Source organism: Haliotis rufescens, unplaced genomic scaffold (assembly GCF_023055435.1).
Source record: "Haliotis rufescens isolate VD_foot unplaced genomic scaffold, xgHalRufe1.0.p SCAF_8, whole genome shotgun sequence".
Lineage (NCBI taxonomy): Eukaryota > Metazoa > Mollusca > Gastropoda > Lepetellida > Haliotidae > Haliotis > Haliotis rufescens.
The window spans coordinates 38,719,948-38,734,776 of NW_025964372.1; the positions used below are offsets into that span (position 1 = coordinate 38,719,948).

Sequence of the window (14,829 nt, forward strand, 5' to 3'; positions counted from 1 at the left end):
GGTAGCAGTCCAATACCTCTGTTATTGCAATTTTCTCGAATCTCACAAAAATCAGATCTTTTTTCATGATGCCATTCCTCACTGCATGAAGATATGAGTACACCTCCACAGGGGAGAGTGTCAGGTGAACTAATCTAATCAGTCAATCAGTGGCAAAGTTTCTATATTCTTGATACGACTGAATGAAGTATTAAAACCAGTGCATATGACTTCTGTATTTAGAAAATGAGCTTAAATGACCAGTTCAGAATGTAAATAACTAAGTCAGTGCCATTGTGTATATTTTACACATTCTGTAGTGCCAAAGGGTGCACTATTGAGGTAATATTTGTATCCTGTGGTGCTTTTAGTTTGATAAGATAGAAAATTATGAAACAAGGTGGTTATAATATTGTCTCAAGAACCCATTCTTTCTTTATTTGGATTTGACAGTCAGTGATCTCTCAGGGTTCTCCTTATGCACCTCCTATTGAGGTGTCCTCACATCTCAGAAATATATATTATCACAGTAAAAGATCTCATTTGAATGAGATTGAATTTTCACGTGTGTGACACATCATTACCTTTCAGTTTTTCTCTGTTCAACTTCAAAATTGCACTTCCTTCATAAATCAACTTCAAACATAACCTAAACCCTTCAAAACAATATAACATCCCCTTCAGCACTGCATATCATCCATAACAACTTTAAACATAACCTCAAAATCAATAATCCTTAAGACACCTCCAAATATCATGTCCACAATTGCACATTCTCCAAAACAACTTGAGATCACCTTCAAAATTGCACACGCTTCACAACTTCAAAAGATTACCTTCATAATTTCACATTCTTCAAAAACACAATCAATAATGGTTTCCATTCCCTCACAGTATCTCACACAGAAACACAATTCACCTTCTTCAGTTCACTAGAAATTCCCTCACAGCTTGTAGCACCATCAATGTGTTTTCTTACAATGGTTTAAAAGGTACACCTTATCCCAACAGGAGAAAGTAGTCCTCCTATTGTTCCAGAAACTATACCATTGTGTTTTGAAGAGCAAACTTTTCAGCTTACAACCCGGTGGTGTGATCCTTTGTGAGTAATCATTTAACTGTGGTCTTTCGCAAAAGCTTTGAAACCTCTTGAAAAAAACAGATCCAACTGCAAACATATGGATCCTACATGCGTGATGCAGATATGGATCCTGCATGGATGATGCAGAGGTCACAATCACTTCACAGCCTCAAGATTCAGATAATTAGGGCTCCACAAATGACTTCACATGCACTTTTGCGCCAGTTACGCATTCAGTGTTCACATATACTGGGAATTGACATCAAATTCCTTCCATGTGATACACATCCTCTTCTGATGAATCAGAACATCAGTGCTCTCCATCTTCTTTCTGGGAGTAATCATATCTTCTTCTCCGATGATTACTTCAACAAGCAAAGATGAAACATGAATCTCCGTCATTGGTATTTCCTCCAACCGGGACAATAAATGCCACTTCTTCTATAACTGGCTCCAGCAACACATCTCCTTGACACAGCTACAACTGTATCAGTTTCACATGCTGTAGACTAAAGAGCCTGGAAAAGCAAATCCACTGATGAATCGGCCTTTATCACACCACTGTGCCATGGAGACCATCTTTAAATCCCTGTTGCTTGAAGTCGTCAGCTTCTTGTGTGAAACTGCTTGTCCGACTCACTGATGGCGATCCTTGGATGATGTTTATTTTTGGACAGACAGGGCTTGTTTCATCAACGTTGTCATCCTCCTCATCAGAATCGTAGTACACCACAGGAATCTAGAAGGAAACAGAACAGGACAAGCTGTATAATGAATTGCATAACTGAATACAGAGGAAGCTTTATTTGCCTTCCAAGAATTTAAATCCATCCTTACTGAACAAAATATAATTGAAAGCGACAAAACCCTTTTAGTATGCAATAGAAATCTCTGCCAAAAGTCAGTTGTACAATTCCAACTATATACTGAGCATGTGATTATGAATCACAATCAAATATCAGTGATACCAGGTGTTCGTGATAAGGTGAGTTTATCCTCTCCCATCGGTGGCACAAACACATGCAAAGGCAAGTCAATTGTTCACCCAAAAATCATGGGAACAAATGGAACAAGTCAAAATAGGGAATTGCATCGGACAACTTTTTCATCACTGATGCATCAAATTTGGAAATACCCTCAACATGTCCACCATAGAACGTTTTGATAGCTTTACTGAGGCCTTGAATGTTGTCACCTTGATCAAACAACTTCTGAGCAAGAGTAGTATGACTATTTGTGGGAAAACATGCTTGTGCTGAAATGAATATGTTTGTCTGTTTCTTAAGTATTATGATCAACAATCAATGTTGTTGGGGTGTGATCCCCTACAAAAAACAAGCATACCCGACTATTATCAGCATAAGTGACAGTGTCTGGCTTGGGCTTCCCATTTGGTCCTTGGCGATCTCCTTTACTCCCCAACGCCTGATCAGAGTTGTCTGCCCCTGTTGGGTCTTCTCTCATCCCCGGTAACAACCTTCTCTCATCTGTAAGTGGTGATGGGTGCGGGGAGAGTGAACTTGGTCGGATTAGATACCTGTGGAAAGATAAGAGTTGTAGTCTCAGAAGCTGATGCAGATGAAAAGGAATTCTCAGACTTACAGATTCTGATAAAGCTGTAATATTCCTTCAAACACACAAGTGATCGATATTATGAACAATGTTCCATGCCGTCAGGGCAACATTGACATGCATTCAAAAAGCCACTGAGTTTGACCACCAGAATCATTCCATCTTCACATACAATAATCATAGTAAATTGGGACCAATTCTAACCAAGAATTCCCCAATTGTTTTTGCTTTATAACAGCCTTTCTTCTTTATATTTATAAACTATGGTTTAGAATTTCAAAACCTGGTTACACAAAGGACCTCTACAAACTTGAAGTAATAAGTAATCATATGATCAGTAAAAATTTAATATTAGCTAGTTTTGTCATCTCTGTCAATCTCCCTGAAAGGCCTCCACCTCATATTATTTAAGAGATGATTTATTTGTCTCAGTATCGAGTTCCAGCTAGAGATTATTGATCCAAATCCTCCTCATCCACCACAACTTACACAATGTCATCCAGTTCCACCTTCAGATCACAGACCCTAACCCCTCCTTCTTCACTACTTTCACAATGTCATCCAGTTCCAGCTTCAGATCGCAGACCCTAACCCCTCCTCCTTCACTACTTACACAATGTCACCTAGTTCCAGCTTCAGATCACAGACCCTAACACCTCCTTCTTCACTACTTACACAATGTCATCCAGTTCCACCTTCAGATCACAGACCCTAACCCCTCCTCCTTCACTACTCACACAATGTCATCCAGTTCCACCTTCAGATCACAGACCGTAACCCCTCCTTCTTCACTACTTACACATTGTCATCCAGTTCCACCTTCAGATCACAGACCCTAACCCCTCCTTCTTCACTACTTACACAATGTCATTCAGTTCCAGCTTGAGATCGTAGCTTGGATTGATGATCACATAAGAGATGGAGTTGCGTTTGTCACTCACTTCATCTGGAACACAAGTACATGTGATATTAATACATGTTTGATGGCACACACAAGTGGGTGATCCTCTGTTAATCCTGATGGAAACAGCATAGATACCAAAAAGGTTTTGATTCGAGCAGTTTGCTTCAGAAGTAAAATAACACTTGAATTATTTAATATATTTGGTTTTAAAATATTAGCAGCGGTTGTAATATGAGCTGTTTGTCATACATGGTTGGAATTCTAACCTTGTCACTCGATAAATAAACAGCATCTGTGTATTCAATCATCCAATGATTGAGTGCTCCTGATTGATTGCCCAAGTGGGTGATCCTTGGTCTAGTTACAATTATTTAGGTCTAGGTCTTAAAAACCTATCACAGTATTACCCTATATTGCATTAGGTTCCTGACAACCTCAGGTAAACCTAGTAGCCAGCTCATCTTCCAAGCCCAAGTAAATAAATGTAAAATGATTGAAAAAAGAAAAAATTATTAAAAAAAAGAAAAAAGTTTTGAAGCAGTTCTCTTTCAAACCTGGGTTTTGAAATAGATCACTTCTAAACCTGTCACAATTTTTTTTACATGAAAATTCCCCTGACAAGAATTGAATCTGCAAACTCACATATCATGTTAAGTTTTGTAACCCACTGTTTTCCCACTAAGCTACGGAGGCAGGTAATGAGCAGTTGTTAAATTTATCATGTCATGACTCCAGCCAGTCCATGCTGCATATGTTTTTTCTCTCGCGCGCTTTGAGCGAATTCCCGTATACCGCAATAGCGGCAATACACTGTATAGTTTCACAAGAAGGTATGTCAATGTTTCCTTTTTTTTTCTGGTATTTCTTGGAATTCGACAGCTCATTAGTGGGATAAAACATGCCTCCGAGGTCTTGATTGAAACTGTAAAACTTTGAGCTCGTGAAAAGCGCTCAGGTCTTTGGCCCTTTGGCTTTTCAGTCACTCACAGCTCTACATTGTCAACCAAAACCTCAGAGGTGTGTTTTATCCTATACATAGTCCATATGTTAAAATTAATTCAACTGTAATATATCTGGAAGACAACTTCGACCAGAAGACAAAGACTGGATTACAAACCATAATCTTCAATAGGTAGATTTTGCGACTGCATCCGGCACTTGACCATCTGAATAATTTCCTGCCTCTCGGGGGTCAGGTGAGCTCCCAGCACCCCCTCTTCCTGGTCATCTCCCATGCTCAGGGACACCTACAGGTATTGGAGAGTAGGGAGTGAAACAGTGAACTGATTTCATTCTGTACAAGGTGCCCATGTCAGTGTGATTATTATATGTGGCAATAAATAGTTCACAATGTTCCAGGGTAAATTTATGGTTGGTTGGTTGGTTTGTTGTAACGCCACACTCAGCAATATTCCAGCTATATGACGGCGGTCTGTAAATAATCGAGTCTGGACCAGACAATCCAGTGATTAATATCATGAGCATCGATCCACGCAATTGGGATCGATGACATGCATCAACCAAGTCAGGGAGCCTGACCACCTGATCCCGTTAGTCGCCTTTTACGACAAGCATAGTCGCCTTTTACGGCATGCATGGGTTGCTGAAGACCTATTCTAGCCCGGATCTTCACGGGATGGTAAATTTATGAGCTTCAATAACGGCATAAAGTCCTGGTACAATTACAGGTTGTCTTTGATACTTGAATGTAAATTACATCCTATGAATTTTCAAAAGCATAATGTCAAAACTATCAGAATATTCTGATTTGAAGGTATCTAATTGTTCCAATATACTGATACAAACAAATAAAGGAACACAGAAATGGCAGTCTCTTTCAATCACAGATTGTGATTCTGGCATGTGGTGCATCAGAACATGGATACATACAATGACATTTTTCCAGATTTGAAAAGGCCTTTAATTTTGAGGTCTGTTATGATAATTTAGATTTTGCCTTGAAAAGGTATGAAGATAAATAATGTGCCTTGGAAACGCCTTGAGTTTTCTCAACCACTCTCCATCTGGTGTAAATTGCTTAGAAATGGTCTGAAGAAAAACAATCTATTCAGAGTACCCCCAGAGTTATCTCCCTTCCACTGATCTGATGTTGAGTTGAACATAACGGACTCGGAACAAACTGAAAGGAAGGCCCGAATTAAAAATGTTCATATGCAAATAGTAAGTGTGGTATATTGTAACTGTTTATTGCACTGTCTTGAATTCTAGGAAGGGAGACTTGATTTTTTTACTTAAATTCTGCATGAGCTAAGCAATAGATCTGGTGGTGAGGGAAAAAAGATATCAAACCAATTCTTCCCTTTCTAGCTGTTCCTTTATTTTGTTTTAAATCAGTAGAGGAAAATGAAACATATAGTGAGACTTATTCTATAATACAGTCCTAATTACATTGGAAATTTTTTAAGATAAAAAATAATACATGATAATACACAACTCAAGCTGATGCATACATTTGATAAACGAGTTGTTTACATTTATACATTTTGTTTAAAAAACCCCATTTTATTCCAAGTTTTTATATCAATTCAAAGATAATATTAAATAGTTATACTTTTTACACACACAATTATTACAAAAATGACATATCATTACTCAATTGTATAATTTTACATTGTGATGGTTTAAATCATTAAACATTCGTTATGTTAAAAGGCATATGCATGATGCACAATCTGAAACCAGGATATTAGCTAGCTAAATGTAATAATCTTGCTGCATAAATAACATGCTGGCAATGCAATACTCGCAGAGCAAAACACTCCTTCACTGGTACATGTAGTCAGAATAATCTGATGTGAAAATACAGTGTATTATTTTATTTATTTGTACAGCACACTTTCCAATCAATACCTGCTGAAATGTGCTGAAATGTGCTAATGCCAGGACAGACCATAATACTCTGAAGGTTTCAACCACTGCAGGCTTAAATTACTAAATATATTGCCCAATATTGTGTGCAGCCAATAAGTTATCTGTTCATTAAAATCTCCTTTTCATTTCTGCAATCTCATTAAAATCAGATCTTTGTTTAGCAGTAGCGAGAACATATTCCATTAAGGGTCACGTCAGGATGACCTTTCATCCAACTAATCAGAGCGTCGCTTACCAGATCATGAAAGTGACAGTCGGAATTTGTTTTCATGCAACCACGAAATATTTAAAACGGGGTATTCCAAATGACAGTTACGGGTTTTATGATTATATCCATACAATCTAGGCCATCTTTAAGCCATTCCAGAATGTTCTTCTTATCAGTTTTAATTTTTTTAATCGAGAATATGTCAAAATATGTTTCAAAGCGTAGTCGCCAGTTTGAAACTAGTGTCGTAAAGCTCAAGAAAGCTGCCTTCTGATTGGCTAATGTCGATTTCTTCTCAGTCATTTCATTGGTCGGTCAAAATTCGCGAAAGGTTGTTCCGACGTGACCCGTAATGGGATGTCCTCAGATCTTTGTTTAGCGGTAGCATAAACTAAGATCTGAATTTAATGAGATTGTCATTTCTGACAACCACTTGTCTTGTTTGGCCCACATTCTTTTAACCAAGAACAAGAAGATGTTGGGCCATTCTTGTTAAAAAGACTCATGGTCCCGAAAACCTTAGAACTCTTAAACAGTTGTCATTAAAAGCAATAAAATGAATGTTGTCATTTAAAATTAAAAAAACCATAAAAGTGTCCCTCAATTTGCTCACTTTGGGAAATACAGATCTAAAGAACAAGTAATCATTTGTTTTGCCCTGAAAAATAATTATTAAGTGAAAACTTTGATGAAATACTTGAAAATAGCACTGATGAACAACCTGTAAAATACCTGGTACTGTTTGTTAAATGGATACATTAAAGACATTCCATTGTCCCCTGACATAATTCAAGTGCTGCAACCACTTGATGTTAAAGAAGTGAGGGGAAAGGGGGTTTAATGTTACGTTCATTATTATAGTAATGACGTGGATGCACATGTGTGTGGCTGCTTGTACTAGTCCGGACTAAAGCCGGTTTTACAATGCAAGCCCACTGAGGTACCATGCTACAGTTTAAACATGAATATCCTACATAGACACAGTATACACAGACTCCGCACCGGCCATTCATTGTTTTTTACCCCCTCAATGCCAGGCAGGGTGACAACAAGTACCATCTTTTAACGTTGCCTGGGGATTGAACCACCAACCCTGTCTGCACAAACACTCTATCCACTAGACCATGGAGACAATCCATATACATAAGACATACATGAATGCACTCATTGTAACCTAGCTGATTATTTCCTGTGAAATAAATACAATCCCAGGGATAAGGTGAATACTGTTCCTCACCATACCTCTTACCCTGCACAGACCTTAGTTCTCGCTACTGCTAAACAAAGATCTGAAGACATCCCATTAGGGGGACACGTCAGAATGACCTTCATCCGACCAATCAGCGCGTCGCTTACGAGATTATGAAAGTGACAGTTGGAATGTGATTTCTAATCATGCAACCTCGAAAACTTTATTCCGAACGATAGTTACGGGTTTAACGACTTAATCCATACAATCTAGCCCATCTATTAGCCATTCCAGAATGTTCTTTTGTTCAGGTTTCAAATTTGTAATCGAGAATTTATCAAAATATGTTTCGAAGAGTAGTCTCCTATTTGAAATTAGTGCCGTAAAGCACGAGAAAGCCGCCCTTCTGATTGGTCATTCCATTGGTCAGTCAAAGTTTGCACAAGGTCGGTCTGACGTGACCCGGACTTGGATGTCCTCAGATCTTTGTGTAGCGGTAGTGAGAACTAACAACTTTCAACAATAAACGGACAAGAGCTTGCCATTGGAAAACCCACATTTATCCACCTTTTCACAAAAAAATTACTTTCATTAACATACAGAATGACCTTCTTGCAATCAAAATTATGGATGACCTTTTGGAAGTAAAAAAGTTCTGCTATGTGGAGTCAGGACACAAAAACTTACCTTTTTATGAAATTGTGTGAGTGGCTGGTGCTACAAGTAGGGCAGAACATGCTTACCCTTTTTATGAACACCTGGTGTCATCACTGATGTTCGGTGATCCATTCATAGAATTTTCACTCTTATTTTGCACTTTATGCCAAATGGAATCTGTTTCAGAGACTGGTTATTCTCTGGCATTGACGTTTTATATTCCCCACCAAAGCCCACAATATATCAACATACTTAACTTGGGATAGATAATCTGAAACTGCTTGGTTATTTTCAGATTATTCCATGAAATGCTGAAAGTTTTATTAATAACTTCAAAGTTGTTAGCCGAGAAAGATTTCCATATTTCAGTGTCCTTTACAGTGGAGTAGTGGAGTGAGTGAGTGAGTTGGGTTTCACGCCGCTTTTTACAGTATTCCAGTTACATCATGGCGTGTCAGCTTAATGTGGGAGAAAAGCCCGAAGTGATGCAGGTCTCAGACGTTTACCACTTCGGTGAAACCCATGAGCACGGGTATGGTGCTGACAAACCTAGAAACATAATCGGGGCGAACCGGGATTCGAACCCACAATCATAGGTTTCTGGTGTGCCCAAGGGATGCAACTCTGCACAGCGAATCGCGGCGCCTTAGACGACTGGGCCACCCGTGCCCCCTGGAGTAGTGGAGCACGTGTCATAAGGAATATTGCTCTGAGTCAGATGAGGATGAATGCTTATTCCTACATATACAATTACACTTCCTTAAGGCATAAATGGAGAAAATATGATTGAAATCAGCGCACACAAAAATAGGGGAAAAGTTTTACTGGGGAACAACTTCAGAAAGAAAACTCCTCTTATGTGGTCAGTAAGTTTTAGGGTATGGGAAACCAGGGCATTTCTTCAATTTGCAAAAAGGCTTCAGTAAATTATTTATGACATTTTCAGCCAAACATTTAAAAAATGTCAGGTTGGATATTTTTTCTAATATTTTGTTTTTGAAACAAAAATGTTTTTAAGGGGAAAGTGAGTGAGTTAATATTTAACGTCACATCAGCAGTATTTCAGCCATATCGTGACGAGTTAAGAGGAAGGCATATGTGAACATTAGCACTTGACTTGCTTATAATACATTCACAATCTTACATTGGACTCTACTTTTAGCAGACATTTCTTATGATGGAAAGGTTTTTTGTTGCTCTTTTTCAAATGGAGCATGAATGTAGGACTAAGTATGTGATGTATTTCATCCAGTAAAAAGAGAAGAGAAACACACAGTGATGGTTTAGTCTGCAGATACTTGCAGGGAAGGAAAACTTATTTGATGTGGGATGTTTGGTAGTGTGAAGATAGGGATGAACAGCTAATGATAAATTTGATTGTTTGTTTGTTGTTTAACACCACACTCAGCCATAATCCAGCTATATAATCGAGTCTGGACCAGACAATCCAATCAATGAGCATCGATCTACGCAGCTGGGATATGATGACATGCATCAACCAAGTCAGTGAGACTGACCACCTAATCCCGTTAGTTGCCTCTTACGACAAGCATAGTCGCCTTTTACGGCAAGCATGGGTTGCTGAAGACCTATTCTACCAAATTTGTAATGGCCTAAGAGACAAAAGCTATACCTGCATACTTATATGCACAGATGTATATAAGAAAAATGTGTGACAATCCCTGACATTGTCTGTTATCATCTCTAGGCCTTGTTAGTATATGCACTTACCTGCAGGAGTGGTATTAATAGTGTTAGGATCTCACAACATTCAGTATTATCTTTCACTTAGTGCCATAGTGTTTCCATGGCAACCTGAATACATGCATCCGATTCTCACAGCGAGTTCAATAAATTCATCTGATTGGCTTAAACATGATGTTTGCCACAGCAACATCAATACATGCACACACCTGACTGGCAGAATTCCACAGCAATGCACAGCAATACATGCCTCTGATTGGCTTATTATTCCACAGCACCCTGAATGCATGCATGCATTTGATTGGTTAGTGTTTCCACAACAACCTGTATGCATGCTTCTGATTGGCTTATGCTTCCTCAGCACTTCATAAATGCAAGACATCTGTTGGCCTGTGTTTCCACAGCAATCTGTATGCATGCATTTGATTGGCTTGTGTTTCCACTGCAACCTCAATATATGCATCTGATTGTCTTGTATACAGAGCAATCTGTATGCATGCTTCTGATTGGCTTGTGCTCCCACAGCACTTCATAAATGCAAGACTTCTGATTGGCCACTGTTTCCACAGCAACCTGTTTGCATGCATCTGATTGGCCTGTTTCCACAGCAACCTGTATGCATGCATCTGATAGGCTTGTTTCCACAGCAACCCAAATGCATGCATCTGATAGGCTTGTTTCCACAGCAACCCAAATGCATGCATCTGATTGGCCTGTTTCCACAGCAACCTGTATGCATGCATCTGATAGGCTTGTTTCCACAGCAACCCAAATGCATGCATCTGATGTGGCTACTCACTGAGTTAATACGTCCCCTTACTGGTGGCAGTTTCATCGTATTGCCTGTGCGTTGTTTATTCCTCTAATAAGATACACATGCTATTACATTTTAGTCTGTGAGGAAAACTTAAGTAAGAGTTGTTCCAGGAAGAGCAACATTGCAAATTTGACATACCAACTGTATCAAGAATTCAACATACTTAGATGCTACTTTTCATGGATGAACATAATCATTGACTATTACTGAAAATGGTTATGAACAAAATAAAATATATTTTTGCCAAAGATAACTTTGAGTAAGTGGGCATGTCAGGGAATTATTGTTCATGATAATGGCTGACTTTGGTTGGAATATATATATGTATATACATACTTGAAAAGCCCAGTATCAATAACCTTATCATGAAATAGAGTTATATTACTTTTATTGTATACGAAATATTGAGGCAATTATTGTGATATAACATATGTTACCACGGTACGTAGGCAGTTATCACATGGGTTCATGTGATAGATCTCACAAACAGATCACGCAAAGGAAGGGTAGGGAGGAACACACTGTATGGAAATATTTGCATAATTCGTTAGATTAATCCCAGAATGCTTGTTGTCCATCTGTGAAATATCTGTAGAAGCATATTATTTGTCAACAATTTAAAACAGGAAAACATTTTTAAAGTGTTATATAAATATACTTCTGGTTGTACAACACTTCTTGTTGGGTAAGAAAAAGATACATCGAGATTGCGAAATTTGAAGAGAGGATACACATCACTCAGAAATGAGCTTTGTTGAGAACAGTACAACATACACTTAAGGTGTATGCTTGCAAGAGTATATACACATATATATATGTGGCCCAAAGCCAGAATCATGTCTAGATAGACTCAAACAGCACAAATGCAGAATATCAGAGAAAGATGCAGCCAGTGCTGAGAGTGGTGAGGTTTTGCCGTTGTCTTTGATAACTTGTTAAGACACCTGAGAACCTATCAAGAATAGCCTTAATCCTACAACTTCTGTCAGTTTAGATTACAGATATAAGAGATGATATTCATGGACTACAAGAGTTTTAAAGGTGTAGGTCAATGGATGTTATGGAATGGCCTTTAGCAGGGTGCGATTTTCAAATTTGCCTGTTCAGGTCTACGGATGAATTTCTTTGTATGGATAGAAATGAATGAAATATCAACACTAATTGATGACTTTGCTCACAAAACATGTGGGTTGTAGATGTAGATTTTGCTTCTTAAATGGATAGTCTGCATAAAAAGAAGAGAAAGGTTATATGCAAATGTGCAGCCTCACGATATACCGTATTCGACGTAATAAGCGCCCAGGGCGCTCTCAAAATTAGAAATAGGGGGCTCTTATTAGAATGTTATTTTGGTGAAAAATACAGAGTTGAAAGATAAATTTTGTGGTTTATGCTGACAGCCTGAAATGTTTATGTACGACAGATGTATTTTTCCAGAATTAAATGCCCATAATTAAGGGTGCATATAACACACGAGTGCGTATTATACGCGAATAAATAAGTCTTGTGTACATTGATCAATCGGAAGGGGTGCTAATTGGGATTGTTCACTAGTTAATATCTTAGCAAATGTCGCCGTAGGCGTTTATTAGAGCGGGGCGCTTATTACTTCGAATACGGTAGACGCTGTTCAATGACAGTTGTTCCTGTGGCGGTGTTGGGCGGTGGGGTAGCCTAGTGGTTAAAGTGTTTGCTCGTCACGTCGAAGACCCGGGATCGATTCCCCACATGGGTACAAAGTGTGAAGACCATATGTGGTGTCCCCCGCTGTTATATTGCTGGATTATTGCTAAAAGCGGCGTAAAAACAATATTCACTCCTGTGGCTGTGCAGTCAGTACAGCAGTACTACTTCAACAACCCGTCATGTTGGAGCTCACTTTTCTCAGTTGTTCACCAACAAGACAATATGTCTGCATGATATAATAGTGGATTAATGGCCATTAAGTTTATATCTGTATAATAGGGGTCTTTTATTCATAATTTTCATTATTGACTGTGTTTCACTTGCATTGCTGTATCTGTCTTGACATGATATGTTGTCTACTTGATGATGGTGAGGCCATAAATTGCAGTTAGATCACACGATTAGATCATACATTCTGAATGCTAGATCATGTCTTTTTCAATATAGGTAATAAAGTAAGTGTTCAAAGTCTACAAGCATTGCTGAATTTTGTGGTTCAAAGTCTTCAAGTAATGCTGATTTGTGTGGTTCAAAGTCTTCAAGCATTGCTGACTTTTGTGGTTCAAAGTCTACAAGTAATGCTGATTTGTGTGGTTCAAAGTCTTCAAGTAATGCTGAATTTTGTGGTTCAAAGTCTACAAGTAATGCTGAATTTTGTGGTTCAAAGTCTACAAGTAATGCTGACTTTTGTGGTTCATGTGGTTCAAAGTCTACAAGTAATGCTGATTTGTGTGGTTCAAAGTCTACAAGTAATGCTGAATTTTGTGGTTCAAAGTCTACAAGTAATGCTGAATTTTGTGGTTCAAAGTCTACAAGTAATGCTGATTTGTGTGGTTCAAAGTCTTCAAGTAATTCTAACTTTTGTTGTTCAAAGTCTACAAGTAATTCTGACTTTTGTGGTTAACAGTTGTCCATTATTGTAGACATTCTCATAACAATCATCCATACACAAAATGTGTTTGGTAGCCCCAGTGACAGGGTGGAGGGTAAGGAGTCTGGTGCAGGGAATTATCAGATGCAGGTAGGCTGCACACAGTGCAGAAATAGTTGCTTTAATTTTATTTTTGAAAAACCCTTGTTACAAAAATTGTTTTTCAAAGTTTCATTAACAATTAGTACTAAAAACCTCACAAAGTCTCATATCATATTTTGAATAATCAACTTTTTTGTTTTAGAAGACAGAGGCAAATTTTGAGGAACAGAAAGAACATGTAACGTTTCATCTTAATAAGGTATAATATGTAAAAACATCCTTATATAAGGATTATGTGAGGATTTAAATAGTGCAATTGACTGGTTGTGGTGCATGAGTTACAACTGGGTTAAGGAAACACAAAATACAAAATCGCACCCTGCCATGACATGACATTGTGTCATGATGACAGACTAGACCTGATGATTGATGATGTTAGAAGGTCTGTCTGTGATGTATCTGATGGGGTGATGTTTCACAATGTACACATGGTCATGCTGGAGCATCTGTTGAACAGAATGGGGAGGCTGGGGCTTGGGTAGATGTGGCCAGGGAGGAAGTTGAATGATGTGTGTGTGGGGGGGGAGGGGTGGATATCGCCTCCTGTAGACTCCTGTATATCAATGAACAACTTCTTTATTACAATAAGGAGCAACGTTGATAACAGCGTTAGCACCCACACCGAAACATGCTCCTACTTGTAATAAAGAAGTTGTTTTCCATGTATCTTATCCTTACATAGTACTCCAAAATGCCTCTCAAAGAAGATTCCCTCCAGAGGAAATATCTATTGTATTTCATTTAGTGTATGTCCATCACATATTTTGTATCTCACAGAATGTGGATGTTTCTCAAAGCAATTGTTTTGTGAATGATGTGTGTTGTTAAGAGTCCATTGCCAATCACAATTTTGACATCTGTTTAAAAAACATAATTTTTTCATCAAATATGTTTTGTTTGAAAATTAATATAGTTTAATATGAATAAGTGTTGTCAGGATAAAATGTTGAATATTCTCAGGAAAATATAATCTGAACAGATCTATATTCTCCACTATAATGAAGTGAATTATGTATTATCATTCCAACTTGTGATGTGTCTAGACTTGACCAAGGCAGTCAGGAAACAGAGAGTTGGGGTGTGAATGGGTTGGCAGAGGAAGAATGG

General features: G+C 38.2%; 1 protein-coding gene across 9 annotated transcripts in view; it reads right to left on the bottom strand.

The window, feature by feature from the left end:
* The window catches only part of LOC124138395 (potassium channel subfamily T member 2-like), a 175,255-nt gene continuing 160,426 nt past the window's right edge, over positions 1-14,829 (bottom strand). For 5 of the 9 annotated variants that reach the window (XM_048388883.1, XM_048388882.1, XM_048388880.1 and 2 more), the window contains 4 exons: positions 4,654-4,783; positions 3,494-3,578; positions 2,405-2,597; positions 1-1,799 (listed from right to left, as the gene is read on the bottom strand). In XM_048388883.1, the coding sequence (XP_048244840.1) occupies positions 1,614-1,799; positions 2,405-2,597; positions 3,494-3,578; positions 4,654-4,783 (594 nt within the window). In that variant the 3' untranslated portion in view covers positions 1-1,613. Of the gene's footprint in view, positions 1,800-2,404; positions 2,598-3,493; positions 3,579-4,653; positions 4,784-10,985; positions 11,049-14,829 lie in introns of all 9 variants that reach the window. The other 4 variants (XM_048388878.1, XM_048388876.1, XM_048388877.1 and 1 more) reach the window with 1 other exon arrangement.